This window comes from Spinacia oleracea, chromosome 4 (genome assembly GCF_020520425.1).
Source record: "Spinacia oleracea cultivar Varoflay chromosome 4, BTI_SOV_V1, whole genome shotgun sequence".
NCBI lineage: Eukaryota > Viridiplantae > Streptophyta > Magnoliopsida > Caryophyllales > Amaranthaceae > Spinacia > Spinacia oleracea.
This window is the reverse complement of record NC_079490.1, coordinates 188171840-188184792: the sequence shown is the minus strand read 5'-3', so window position 1 is coordinate 188184792 and position 12953 is coordinate 188171840. Positions and strand designations below refer to the sequence as shown.

Below are 12953 nucleotides of genomic sequence, written 5' to 3'. Positions count from 1 at the left end.
TGAGGCCAAATGGCCCAGCATGACAGCCTATTTAGCAAAAATTAAATCCTTAACGTCAAAGTTAAGATCCTTTGAAGTCATCCTCATTCCCCGAGGACAGAACACGCAAGCAGACGCACTGTCAAAACTCGCAAGCTCAACACTCATCGACCTAAACAGGTCGGTCCACGTGGAAGTTCACCAAGAGAGAAGCATCGACTTGCTACCCACCACAGTATGCAGCTTACGTACCGAACCTAGCTGGATGGACGCAGTAGTTGCATACAAAGAAAGGGGAGAACTCCCCGAAGATAAGCTGCAAGCGAGAAAACTGAAAAGATTCAACAGATGGTTCATCGTCAGCGCCGAAGGAGAGCTCATGAGGAAATCATTCTCTGCTCCGCTGCTAAAATGTGTGGGTCCAACAGACGCTGACTACATCCTAAAGGAAATCCACCTCGGGATATGCGGAAACCACATTGGAGGTAGGACATTAGCACATAAAGCCCTTCGGGCTGGGTACTGGTGGCCCACTATGGTCTCCGAGGCAAAGCAGATGGCAAGGAAATGCGAGAAATGCCAAAAGTTCGCACCAGCCATCCATCAACCAGCTCAAACCCTACAATCAACACTGTATCCCTTACCATTCGCACAGTGGGGGTTAGACATCATTGGTCCCTTCCCCTCAGCGACGAACCAGAAGAAGTGGTTGATTGTAGGAGTCGACTATTTTAGCAAATGGATCGAAGCCGAAGCTGTCTCCTCCATCACCGAACCTCAGGTCCGCAAGTTCATATGGCAGAACATCATCACAAGGTTCGGCATACCAAGACTGATGGTCTTCGACCACGGGAAACAGTTCGACAACACCCCGTTGCAAAAGTGGTGCAAACAGTTCGGCATACACCTAGCGTACTCGGCAGTCTGTCACCCACAAAGCAACGGGCAAGCCGAAGCTGCTAACAAACTCATCCTCAACGCACTCAAGAAAAGAGTCGAGGATGACAAAAACAAATGGTTAGAAGAGCTACCCGGAACGCTATGGTCCCTTCGGACCACTGAGAAAGAAGCTACCGGGCAAACACCGTTCCACCTTGTATACGGATCCGAAGCTGTAATTCCTGTGGAAATCGGAACAGAAAGCCTGAGGATCCAGGCATACAACAGGTATGATGGGCTCCAAGGAGAAAGCAACAATCAACTTCTATCCGAAGCTCTCGATCTACTGGACGAAGCTCGGAACGATGCAAGGACACTCAACGCAGCCTATTTGCAGAGGGTCAACAAGCATTACAACCGAAGAGTCAACGCCAGACCCCTAAAAGTCGGTGATCTAGTACTCAGAAACGCCGCCTCGGTTCAGAAAGGACGGATCCATGGCAAACTCTCAGCCACTTGGGAAGGACCATACATCATCCATTCCGAAAAAAAGGCCAGGCACGTATATGCTGAAACAGTTAGATGGAACAATTCTGAAGAACCATTGGAATACCGATGTTCTCAAGAAATATTTTGTATGATCTCTGTCTGTAAACCAAGTAAGTTGTTTAATGAGAAGAGGAAAGCCATTGGCACCATGTGTTTCATTAAACTTATCTCTATAATTATTGTCCCTTTATATATATATGCAGCCTCGGATCTGATCAATCCGAGACTAAAAACAGGTTGACTTTGCCCATTCCTTGATAAAATTCAAGAAATGACCAAATCATACACTTCAGGGAATCGTCCAGAATCCTCGGATTCGCGGTACCCTAATAAAATTTGTTCGCAACAAACAGTCGCTCGAATCAAGTTATAAAACTCCGGCTCAGATCCACGGATCGCCGAAGGCATAACTAAAGAGGCAGACTAGCGATCTCTTGCCCAGGTTTCCGAACCACAAGAGATCGGAAGAACAATCCAAACCTCTGAGCAGATCGACGGATTTGAAGAGTCTGGAAACTAAAGAGTCTCTTAGCAGATCTACGGATTTGAAGAACTCGCAAAACTAAAGAGTCTCTTAGCAGATCTACGGATTTGAAGAACTCGCAAAACTAAAGAGTCTCTTAGCAGATCTACGGATTTGAAGAACTCGCAAAACTAAAGAGTCTCTTAGCAGATCTACGGATTTGAAGAACTCGCAAAAGCTAAAGAGTCTCTTAGCAGATCTACGGATTTGAAGAACTCGCAAAAGTTAAAAAGTCTCTTAACCGATCTACGGATTTAAAGAGCTCGCAAGATCAAAAGGTTTTTAGCAAGTCTACAGAAAGAGGAGCTCGAGAAATCTACGGATTTAAAGACCTAAAATTGCGAAAGAACAAGTTGAAAAGAAGCAGCCAAGTAACAAACATTCATTTTTTATTCAATATTTGGGGGAAGTACAAATACATTGAAAAACCTCAAAAATTGAAAACAAAATGAAACAGTTAAAATCGGCAGCCATCAACAGACAATACCGGCCTACCGAAGTACTAAGAAAGCAAAAAGAAATGAGTACAACGCAGCGCCGAGGCAAAAGGGGGAAAGGCAAGCACATGTTCGGAAGTCCTCAACTGGAACCGACCGACTCTGAAGAAGACGACTGCCCGAATCCCTAACTCTTGGGAGTCTCAGGAGCATCCCCCAGGGGAGCATCCTTCGAAGAACCCCCAGCAGTAGTATCACCTTCGGAAGTCGCCTTCTGGGCCCGAGCCTCTGCAAGAGCAGCTTGGCGCTCAGCTTCGGCCTCGTCTCGATCGGCCTGGCACTCCACCAAGTGATCCTGGGCCCTCATCCAGAGCGGAACCTTCTCATTCCAAGGGAAATGAGGCATATGCTTCGCGAACATCCGCCGAGCGCCCAGGATGCCATTCCAGTATTGCTCCCTACACTGATCAGCAGTGTAGAGGTCAACTCTCTCTTGCTCCAGTTTCCGAATGGCAGCATCCTTCTCTCGGAGCTTCAGCTGGAGAACGGGCACCTTGTCAGCTTGGTTCTGAACAATCTCCCGATGCTTGACAAACTGCTGAAGCCTCGCCTCCGCTTCCTGGCTCTGCTTAATGGCCGCCTCAAATTTAGAAGTCATCTCCTTGAGAAGACTGTCTTTTTCTTCAAGTTCGCTCGCAAACTTGGCAGCCATTTCTTTCCTCTCCTTGTCGAAGGAAGCTATCTTTTCAGCATCCTCCTCGACTCGGAAAGTAAGCTTCCCAACTTCGGCCCCGATCTGCTCAGCCGATTCCCTAGCCTCACGACTGTACTGAAGGTACAGTAGCTTGAGGTCCACCATCTCGGCCATGAGCTGCCCAGCCTTCTGGTCCAAGACAGGGATATCACGAGCATAAGCCTCCTGATACCTCCTCAATTGCCTCTCCTCAACCGAGCTACACTCGGAAGCGAACGAGGACCAGAAAACAGCCTGGGAAAGAAGAAAAGACAAGAAAAGATGAGGAAAGAAGACAACAACAAACCAAAAACGGAACTCAAAACAAAATTTCCAACACTTACCTCATTCAGATAATACTGAGCCATCATAGCTGGGTTCCTCTCCTCAGCTCCAGGAACCCTCCACTGCGGGTTGGCCCGAAGAAGATTCTCCCGTGCAGCTTCGGGACCCACCAAAGATCCCACGTGAGCCATGGGATTCTCCCCCAAAACCGGAGCCCTAGCATAGCGAGCCATCGCCTCCCTTACCTCCTCGGGGATCCGTTTCAGCGGAACATCCAAGCAAGGGTCAGCGTGGATCAGTCTATCCAGGGCCGAGGTCGAAGTAGAGCCCAAGGTCGAGTGGCGCCTCTTCCTCGTCAGACCCTGCTCGGGTTGCTCCTCCTCAGCAGAAGGGACCTCCTTCTCAGCTTCGGGAACCTCCATGTGAGCCTCGGTGAGATTCACCATCTCCTTATCTGGACTTCTCTCCCTTCCGAGAGAAACGTCAGCAGATTCTTCCTTCCGCTCGGCCACAGTAGGGACATCCGAGCCAGGAACAAGGTCGGCTTCAATTGCCTCCATCACCTTGGTTATATCCTGGATCTCGATCCCCAAAGCAGCAGACGGCTTCAGCGGAGAGGGGATGGTATCTTCCTCGGCCAACGGTTGGTCCACGGGCGGCGGTTCCGCAACCACCACACTCTTCAACTTCTGCCCTGGCAAGGGCATGAAGTGAAGGAGATTTTTGGGAGGAGGCATGACTTCCGAAACTTCTTCCTACAGGGCAAACGCTCAAAAGTCAGTTTCAGAAAAAGAGAGAACGGACCACAAAGGCTCCAAGTCAGAACAAATACCTTCTCCGAAGACTGAGAAGCTTTCGCTTTCTTCGGATGCGCAGAAGGCCTCAAAAGAGTGCTGCCCTTCCTCTTGCGCTGATCCTAAACAGAGGAGACCAAGGGTCAATAAATGTAAAAGAAGACAAAGGAAGGAATAAAGAAAAAAACGCGAAGTACCCGGTTCCTAGATAAAGAGATATCTATCCGAGCCGGAGATGAAACCGAAGGAACGGCACGCGGCACAGCGTCAGTCCCAGGACCCTAAAAAGATGGTCCAGGACCAAGACGTTAGCCGACGGCCAACCAGAAAGAAAGACAAACAAAAGACTTCGAGAAATAGAAACACTCACCGGATCCGAGGTCGTCCTCAATTCAGGGAGCACGACTTTCACTGGAACAGCTTCGGGAGAAGAGGCAGAATCCCACGGATCAGCTCGAACTTCAGATATCCGAGCGACACCCGACGGAGACAGCACGTAATCCTTCAAGCGAGGATTACGAGGATTCTCCTTCCCGAACTTGTAATCAGGGGCCGAGTCGTGAATGGTCTTCAGATCCAAAGAAATGCCCAAGACCACAGGATCAACGCAGCTAAAGCCGTACTCTGCAGAAACAAAGCACAAAGCAAAGTCAATAAAACGAGACAAAAAGGAGGAGGACAAACTTACTAAAGCACGGTCCCAGCCGAAAGACACCTACCCCTGTCAAAAATCCTACTGAGACCGGCAACAGCAAGAATGTCCTCCCGCAAGATATAGTTGAGGTTCGGGAGCCAGTTGGACGGCAGTTTGTAGTTGTCCTCCCGAGCCAAAAACCACTGGAGGAGATCCACGTAGTGGTGATGGTTCCGATCCGGAGCAGCCACGCTTCGCATATCAGGATCAGGAGTCACAAACCACTTCGGAGGGCGGTAAAAATGTGGATGCTTCGGATCTGTCGGCACACGAACAAACAACCACTCCGTCTTCCAATTATGATCAGAGCTGAGGTAAGGGTAGGCCGTAATATAGTTCGGCTCCCCCTTCCTTCGGGATCTTTTGTTTATGATGGTCCACCAACCATACCCATCTCCCTTGGAAGCATGGTTGAAAGACAGATCGTGCAGATCCCGAAACACGGCAACAGAGCATGGAAAGTTAATAAAATCGCACACCCATCTAAATCCGATGATGTGCCTCATAGACTTAGGGGTAAGCTGGGCCAAACTGATGTTGTACGACACCAGGAGCTCGGAAACGAAGGGATCCAAAGGAAAGCGGAGACCGTTCTCCAAATGATGAGTATACACAGAGATGAACCCCCTCGGCGGATGAGTCACCCGAGGACGCTCCTGGTCGGGAAGCTCGCACCAGTACCCCAAGGCGTGCTGGATTCCATATAACTCTTCGGCTCTCCGATGGTAGTTCCCCAGCTTCGCCTCCACCAACCAGTCACCACTGACCGATTTTTCCAAGGGACCATCGATCTTAGTGGTCTCATGCAGAATCGGGGCATACTTGCCCTGCGGATCAGCTTCAGTCCAATGAACTGGAAACTCAGGGTAAGAGCGGCGCACACCCGAAGAACCAGCTTTCTTACCAGAAGTTGCGCGTTCAAACACGCTAGATCCGCCAACAACATCATCTTTTGAAGCATCCCAACCAGTCGAACGCCTCTCCACCGGCCTCTCCGAAGGCCGACCCCTCGAAGTTTTCGGTAACCTTCCCGAAGGCACGTTCTCCCTCTCACTAGAGGAACCAACGACGAACTTGCTCTTGCCCCTATTCTTTGCCATGGCCGCGAATTCTCGGTCTAGGGTTGAGATTGAGGGGTAGAAGGGAAAACGAAGAAAAAAAAGGAGAATTCAGAAACAAATTACCTTTTTCCGAAGCGGAATTCGCCGATAAAACGAACAACACAAGTTCCCGAAGTCTAAAGTTGGCCGAATTTCGTAGATCTGAAGAAGCAAATTGCACTGCGATCGCCGGAATTTAGAGAGAGAATGGGTTTGAAAGAAGGAATAAAAAGTTCAAAAAGAGCAAAGCACCCAGTATTTATAGAAAAGAAAAGGGCGCATCAACTTCCTCAACCCACGATCTCCACGACACGGTACAACTCCCAACACTTGTCATCAATGCAAATCATCTCTTTTCAAAAAAGAGAGGGAACTTTCGGACTTCTGACAGCTGGAAACCCACCCATTTAATTCTAAATGGACCGGGTCTGGGGGGCATGTTGTTTGGGCTCCCAATTGATTCTCAATTGGGCCACTAAGTCCAAAGCCCAATGGCTCTAAACAAACAGCATCAAACCCACCAATGGCTAGTCAGCCATCCATCAAGGCCCAAGGCCCAAAAGCAATAAATGACCTATGGGCATTTATTATGCAAACACTATAAATAGGCCGCCAAGGCTCACACCTCAAGGTACGTCCAATTTACCGCCTTAAAACTACTCTTCTAGAGAACTTCTCTCTAGAATCCGAGCATCATTCTTACTTAGGCATCGGAGGGGCTTTCCTCGGAAACACCCCCGAGGCTAGTAACTTTGCTATTGTGCAGGTGAATTCGGACTCCACTCATTCAAACAAGCAAGATCTTCAACACATACAAAAGGGCCTTCATTCGAAGCCCATTGTTTCCATCTTTACAACACCGGAACAATAGCAAAATGTGAAGCATCGTAAGATTAATAGAAAAATGTGAAGCTTCCTCAGTCCATTTGCTCAAATCCTGAATCTGTGTCCTGTGACTTAATAAAAACCAACAACCTACTCCATATTAATCTGTTTGGTAACTTCACGAATACACTGGCTTAATTGAGACAATAAAGAAACTTAATCAAAGAGAAAATGTGTGAAGTCACCTTCTTATACCTCTAACAATCCTCCTGATCCTCTCAACATTATTAAATCTCTTGGTAAATGAACATCTCAAATCCCGAATGTATGTCATGTGCTACGAATTAAGCTCGAAATTGGACAAAACTCATAATACAAGTAGGATAATTTAACAACAAAAATTGGAGAAAAATCAGAATACAAGCAGGATAATTTTACGACAACAACAATAGTAATAATAATAATAATAATAATAATAATAATAATAATAATAATAATAATAATAATAATAATAATAATAATAATACAATTTGAACCTCCCTCCTCTAGTCTTCGACATAAGCCTTGGCTAATGCTTTTTCCAAAGCCTATCATATCAGCCAGACCATCTGACTCTTTTAGCCTAAACCACAACACAATTTTGTATTAAGTAATGAATTAGTTGGTAAATAAATGTTAATTAAATGTGCTGAAGGAGAAGAGGAACAGTAGAAGCGCTGCAGGAGAAGAGGAAGAGTTGAAGGGGAAACCTTCAAAGAGAAGCGACGAAAGAGAGAAACAAGAAAAGGTGACTAGAGGATGACATGTGGATCAATAAGGAATGAGATAAGAAGTTAGTGGTTTGAGTTTTTAAATACTAGGTATAGATGTAATATATGTGCATGGATAACAATAATTAGTGGTTGGTTAAGATGATAATGGGACTTATTCTCCAAAGTTGAGGTCTTGTGTTACTAATTTATTATTTAATATTTAATATTCATTTATTATTTATTACTCCATCCGCTCAATAATGTTCCTCACTTTTCCATTATACGCGGTCTCAAATGCACTACTTTGAACTTTAATAGTTTAAATTTTGCATTAGTAAAATTATTTTAAAAAAAAAATTATATTTAGAAAAATTATATTGAAACGAATCCAATGATATCCCACAAGTTAATATTTTTATATTAATTATACTATCAATTACAGTCAAAGTTTTAAAAATTTGACCATATGAATAGTAAACATGAGGAACATTATGGAAGAGAGGAAATATTTATCATTTATTATTTATTATGAAAAGGGTGGCCAAAGGAAAGGGAATGACAAACCTTGGGGGAATAGGGGGATTGTAGAGGGATTTGAGGGTAAGTGAAAAAGAAAAGAGGGTAAATGGAATGACAAAAACAACTAAACAAACAACAACAAAAAGAATGAAACCCCATCGTTCCCTTTCCCTCTCCTGAATACCCCAACCAAACGCCCCCTTATTGTATTGATTTTTAGTTGTCAATAACATCACATAACCTTAATGAGTGGATAACGTGGCGTAAAAGGAGAATTCTACGTGGCATATAAACTTTCTCTGCAACGCCTTTTAATATATTATATAGTATTAGATATAAGTAGGATGAATAAGAGCATACTTTCTATTTACAAAAGGTGGGCGAAATAAGTAAAAACCAGTGACGGATTATAATATTACGGAGAAGTATATGTGTAGTCCAATTTTGGGACTTTTGTACGTACAATTTACAAATGTACAAACAACTAACATAATGTTATATTCATATCCAATATTCAGGGATAACAATGAAGTACCCGTCAAAAGAAAAGAAAAGAAAAAAGAAGTAAGTAATGGTTAGAGTGACCGTTCTTTATGAATAGCCGAATAGGGGCCTTATTACGGCGGATCTTCTTAATGGTTAGGGCGGGCCCGACCCATGCAAAATTTTCCGTAGTGAATTTTTAGTTATGCCTCCTAAATTTTTATACGAAGTATAATGGTATAAATTACAATATTACATACTTTATTGTTTAATTATTCTACTGATCCCCTGATAAAACTATTCAAGATCCCCCGCTTTGCATATAGAGTTATCTTTCGAATCATTAGGGATGATCTCGTAGTTCTTGGTCTGTGAATATGACGTTGTTAGATAAGGCAGAACCTAAACCTATCTCAAGAGATAGTTTATTTTTTGGCAATAATTTCAAGAGATAGTTGTTCATACGTATTATCACATAGATACACTGATAAGGGATGTATGGATCATATGCAGTATATTTTATAACGGGGTACGATGTACTAATAGAATAATTAATATAACATTTCTGACAATACAATACGAAGTACTCCGTATATATTAACCCGTATATTACACGGACTTAAATCTAGTATACATAATACTACGTACGATGTACTCCGTATATAGTACAACACGCGGGTACATATTTTTTAGTAGAAAAAAAATTCAAAGTAATTGGAACAAAAATAATTGCAAAGATCCTAGTTTTTTGGGTTTTGTCTTGTAAAAAGAAATTCCTTTAAACCTTTTAATTTACAAGGTAAAAACAAGAAGAAAAAATAACAGATTGAAAAAAAAGTTGATTGGTGAATTAGCATAAATGGTAACAAATATTGAAGAATTACCACATATCATTTATTCCTCTCTAAGCTTAATTTGCTCACTCATTTCCATTTATACTTACCATACAAGAACTGAGGAGTGAGAAAACCAGCCATACTCCAACCCATCAATTATTCGAGTCTATTAATAATATAGATTTGTAATTTTTCTCAAAGAAGTAAGAAATTCAAACACAAATTTTTGAAAAACTTTGGATCCTCTCTTTTCATTGATCCATTGATATTTTTTTTAACTATTATTTTGAACGAGCCACAAGGACATTTCATTGATTCATTGTTTTTCTTTCAAACGAGTCACAAGGAAATTTCGTTGATTTAACAATGATGTTAAAGTTTTGTCTGTTCATCTTCTTTACTAGTCTCGGTCTCACGTATAATCTCAGTTGTAAGTATTTTCATTTTATTTTAATGCAAAGTTTTGTTTTTGTTGAATATTTTTTTAATTAATTTATTTATAATCGTATTGTTAGTTTTGAGATCATAATGGAATTGTTATTTTGTGTGTGTTTAAATGCAGATGGGTACGACCCGCTTGATGTGAGAGGGAATGTAACAATTCAATGGGATATTACGGATGTGAATCCTGACACGTACAATGTAAGTTACGTGGATACGAGCTATTATGAGATTAGTTTTGAGGTTTTAAGTATAGGCAAAATCTTGTATAGTTGTATGAGACGAATTGCAAAATAAAACAAAAACTAGTTAAATATAATGTGACAAAGTTGTATGTAGTGCAGTAGACAGTGGCGGAACCAAGTAGGGGTGGACCCCCCAAAAAAATTGGAAAAAAAACTTATAGTTGAGAGCTAAGAGACCAGTTATTATGTAGGGCCGATCTCTTAGGTTAATCCTAAAGACCAGGGTTTAAAACAACTGGTCTCTTAGAGTTTTGAATTTAAATACGGCTCCCTTAAATTAAGTTATTCTTTTCACCACACCTACGAACCATAGAGAATAATTGTAATAATTTTGTATGATTGTAATATGAATATTTATTAATTTTAAGACGATACATTTTTTTAGTAATATATTATGTGTTGTGGAAGATCACTAGACACAACGCTCTAAAATTCCTGGGAACGTCACTGTCGACACCCTAAAAAAAAAAAAAATCCTGACTCCGCCACTGGCAGTAGAGTGGTGAAACTTTGGTTTGGTGTTACGTTGTTTATAAGAATGTGGAATAAATTTGCAGGCAGACGTAACAATATATAATTATCAACAATATCGACACATTGAGTGGCCTCCAGGTTGGAGATTAAGCTGGGAATGGCAGAACCATGAAGTTATATGGAATATGCAAGGTGCAGAAGCAAAGGAGCAAGGAATATGTAACAAATCATTAGGAGCATCACCTCCTCATTGTTGCTTGAAGCAACCTGTAATCATTGACCTTCAACCTGGAAGTAAGCTTAATAAACAAGCAGCTAATTGCTGCAAAGGAGGGGTGTTAACTTCAATGGCTCAAGATCCTACCATGTATGCTTCACATTTTCAGATGACTGTGGGGCTTGCTTCCACTTCCAGTGACACCTCTCAACTTAATATGCCAAACAATTTCAAGTTTGGTACTCCAGGTTATACATGTGGTGATTCTCAGCAGGTTTTTCCTCCTACTAAGTTCCCCGAGGATGATGGACGCCGATGGAGGCAAGCACTTAGTAAGTCTTTGTTTTAAAGACCAACTCAACCAAAATCTTAAACTGATAGTTGGAGCCCCAAGATTAGTTTTATACTCTATCACGCCCCCTCACATGAAAGCCCTTTGACCTTTACGTCATGCTGGCTCTGATACCATGTCAGAGGACCAACTCAACCAAAAGCTTAAGCTGATGGTTGAAGCTCCAAGATTAGTTTTATACTCTATCACTTTTTACAGATTACTCCTATGTTAAGCTGTAGATTGTTTACACTTTACAGGTACATACAGGGTCATCTGTACTTATTCTCAATTTAAAGCAGCACCTGCCCCTTCTTGTTGTGTTTCTCTATCTGCATTTTATAGCTCCGCTATATCATTCTGTCCCAACTGTAGCTGCGGCTGTCAACAACAACCTGGCTTATTATGCATCAAGTATTTCCTATTTCCTATTTCCTCTATTGCTTTTGTCTGTCACTAAAAATAATAATATTGATGCTAGCTTCTTAATTAATAATTATGCAGGAAAGGGCAAATACCTCCAATATTGGCGAAATCAAAGGACCCAGATTATGTAGCGCCTCCTCTGGTGAATTGCACTAGTCATATGTGTCCAATTCATGTACATTGGCATGTCAAGGAGAGCTATAAAGATTATTGGAGGGTCAAAATTACGATCATGAATCTTAATGTACGTAAGAATTACACCACATGGAACTTGGCCGTTGAGCATCAGAACCTCGCTCATCTGTTGCAGGTTTTCAGCTTTAATTACATGCCCCTTACTCAGGATCGCCCAACCAGTAAGTCCAACATAATTATTTTTCATTCTTTTTCTTTTAGTGTTTATCACTTATCTATCTCAACTTGTCATCTTTCAGATGATACTGGACTGTTCTGGGGGATACAACACTACAATGATGTGTTGCTGCAATCAGGACTAAGCGGGAATGTGCAGAGTGAGCTGCTACTGAGGAAAGTACCTGGGACTTTTACCTTTGATGCTGGTTGGGCATTCCCCAAGAGAATTTATTTCAACGGAGAAAACTGTGTAATGCCTCTCCCTGTCGATTTTCCCAGACTGCCTAAAGAGACTAGTCGCCATGTCAGGCAATAGATCGCTCTAACAAATGCACCCATATGTCAATCACATTGTTTCTTGGTATGACAAACTTGTGTTCTTGCTAGATAAGTATGTATCTCAGGTGTATATGCTCAATTTTGCACTTCAACTGAACTGGATCATGTTTCGAGACCTTATTTTTGGGATGGACTTGTTTTGTAACTTTGCCAACCCTGGCTAGCTTTGTTATGCAGATTTCCAAGTATGAACAACTTCCAAAACGTACAACACTTATATGACAAAAAGAAACTTCATACATGTATACAGCAGAAACAAGCATGAACACCACCCAAACGGCGAACATCTATTGGTATCTCACTTCATAGTCCATACATGTAGAACAAGAGGAGAATAGGAATACATTAGCATTACAGTTTATGCTGTTCTTTTTCACAGATTTATGTGTTTCCTTACGTTCTTTTTAACAATGGAAACTGCATCTGTTGCTAGCCATTGCCGAAAAGTTATTAATAAAGATATCTTAAATATGGATTTTGAATGAGTTAGTTCTTACCTCTGTTCTAGATTTTAATCCGAGTTATCTCTGTATGTTGTCTACTGGTTTACACTGCTGCTTGCAAGCCGAAGAAAAAAAAACTGCATCTGACGTCAACAGCAGGGTTCGAACCTGCGCGGGCAAAGCCCAACAGATTTCAAGTCTGTCTCCTTAACCACTCGGACATATTGACATTTGTGTTAACAATGCGCTGTTTTAGTATATATACAATCACTAAAGTCCGTATGTATAACAAGCG

General features: G+C 42.2%; 1 protein-coding gene and 1 non-coding gene across 2 annotated transcripts; one reads left to right on the top strand and one right to left on the bottom strand.

Moving 5' to 3' along the window:
* Positions 1–9371: 9371 nt before the first annotated feature.
* On the top strand, positions 9372–12700 carry LOC110782578 (COBRA-like protein 6). The gene is made up of 6 exons (XM_021986743.2): positions 9372–9818; positions 9951–10030; positions 10632–11097; positions 11357–11510; positions 11601–11878; positions 11957–12700. Exons 1-6 carry the CDS (start codon positions 9755–9757, stop codon positions 12190–12192), a joined length of 1278 nt encoding a protein of 425 aa, XP_021842435.1. The 5' UTR covers positions 9372–9754; the 3' UTR covers positions 12193–12700.
* A 105-nt stretch (positions 12701–12805) lies between these two features.
* TRNAS-UGA (transfer RNA serine (anticodon UGA)) lies at positions 12806–12887 on the bottom strand. The gene has a single exon. It is a non-coding gene; the product is annotated as a tRNA-Ser (tRNA).
* Between the last annotated feature and the right edge of the window lie 66 nt (positions 12888–12953).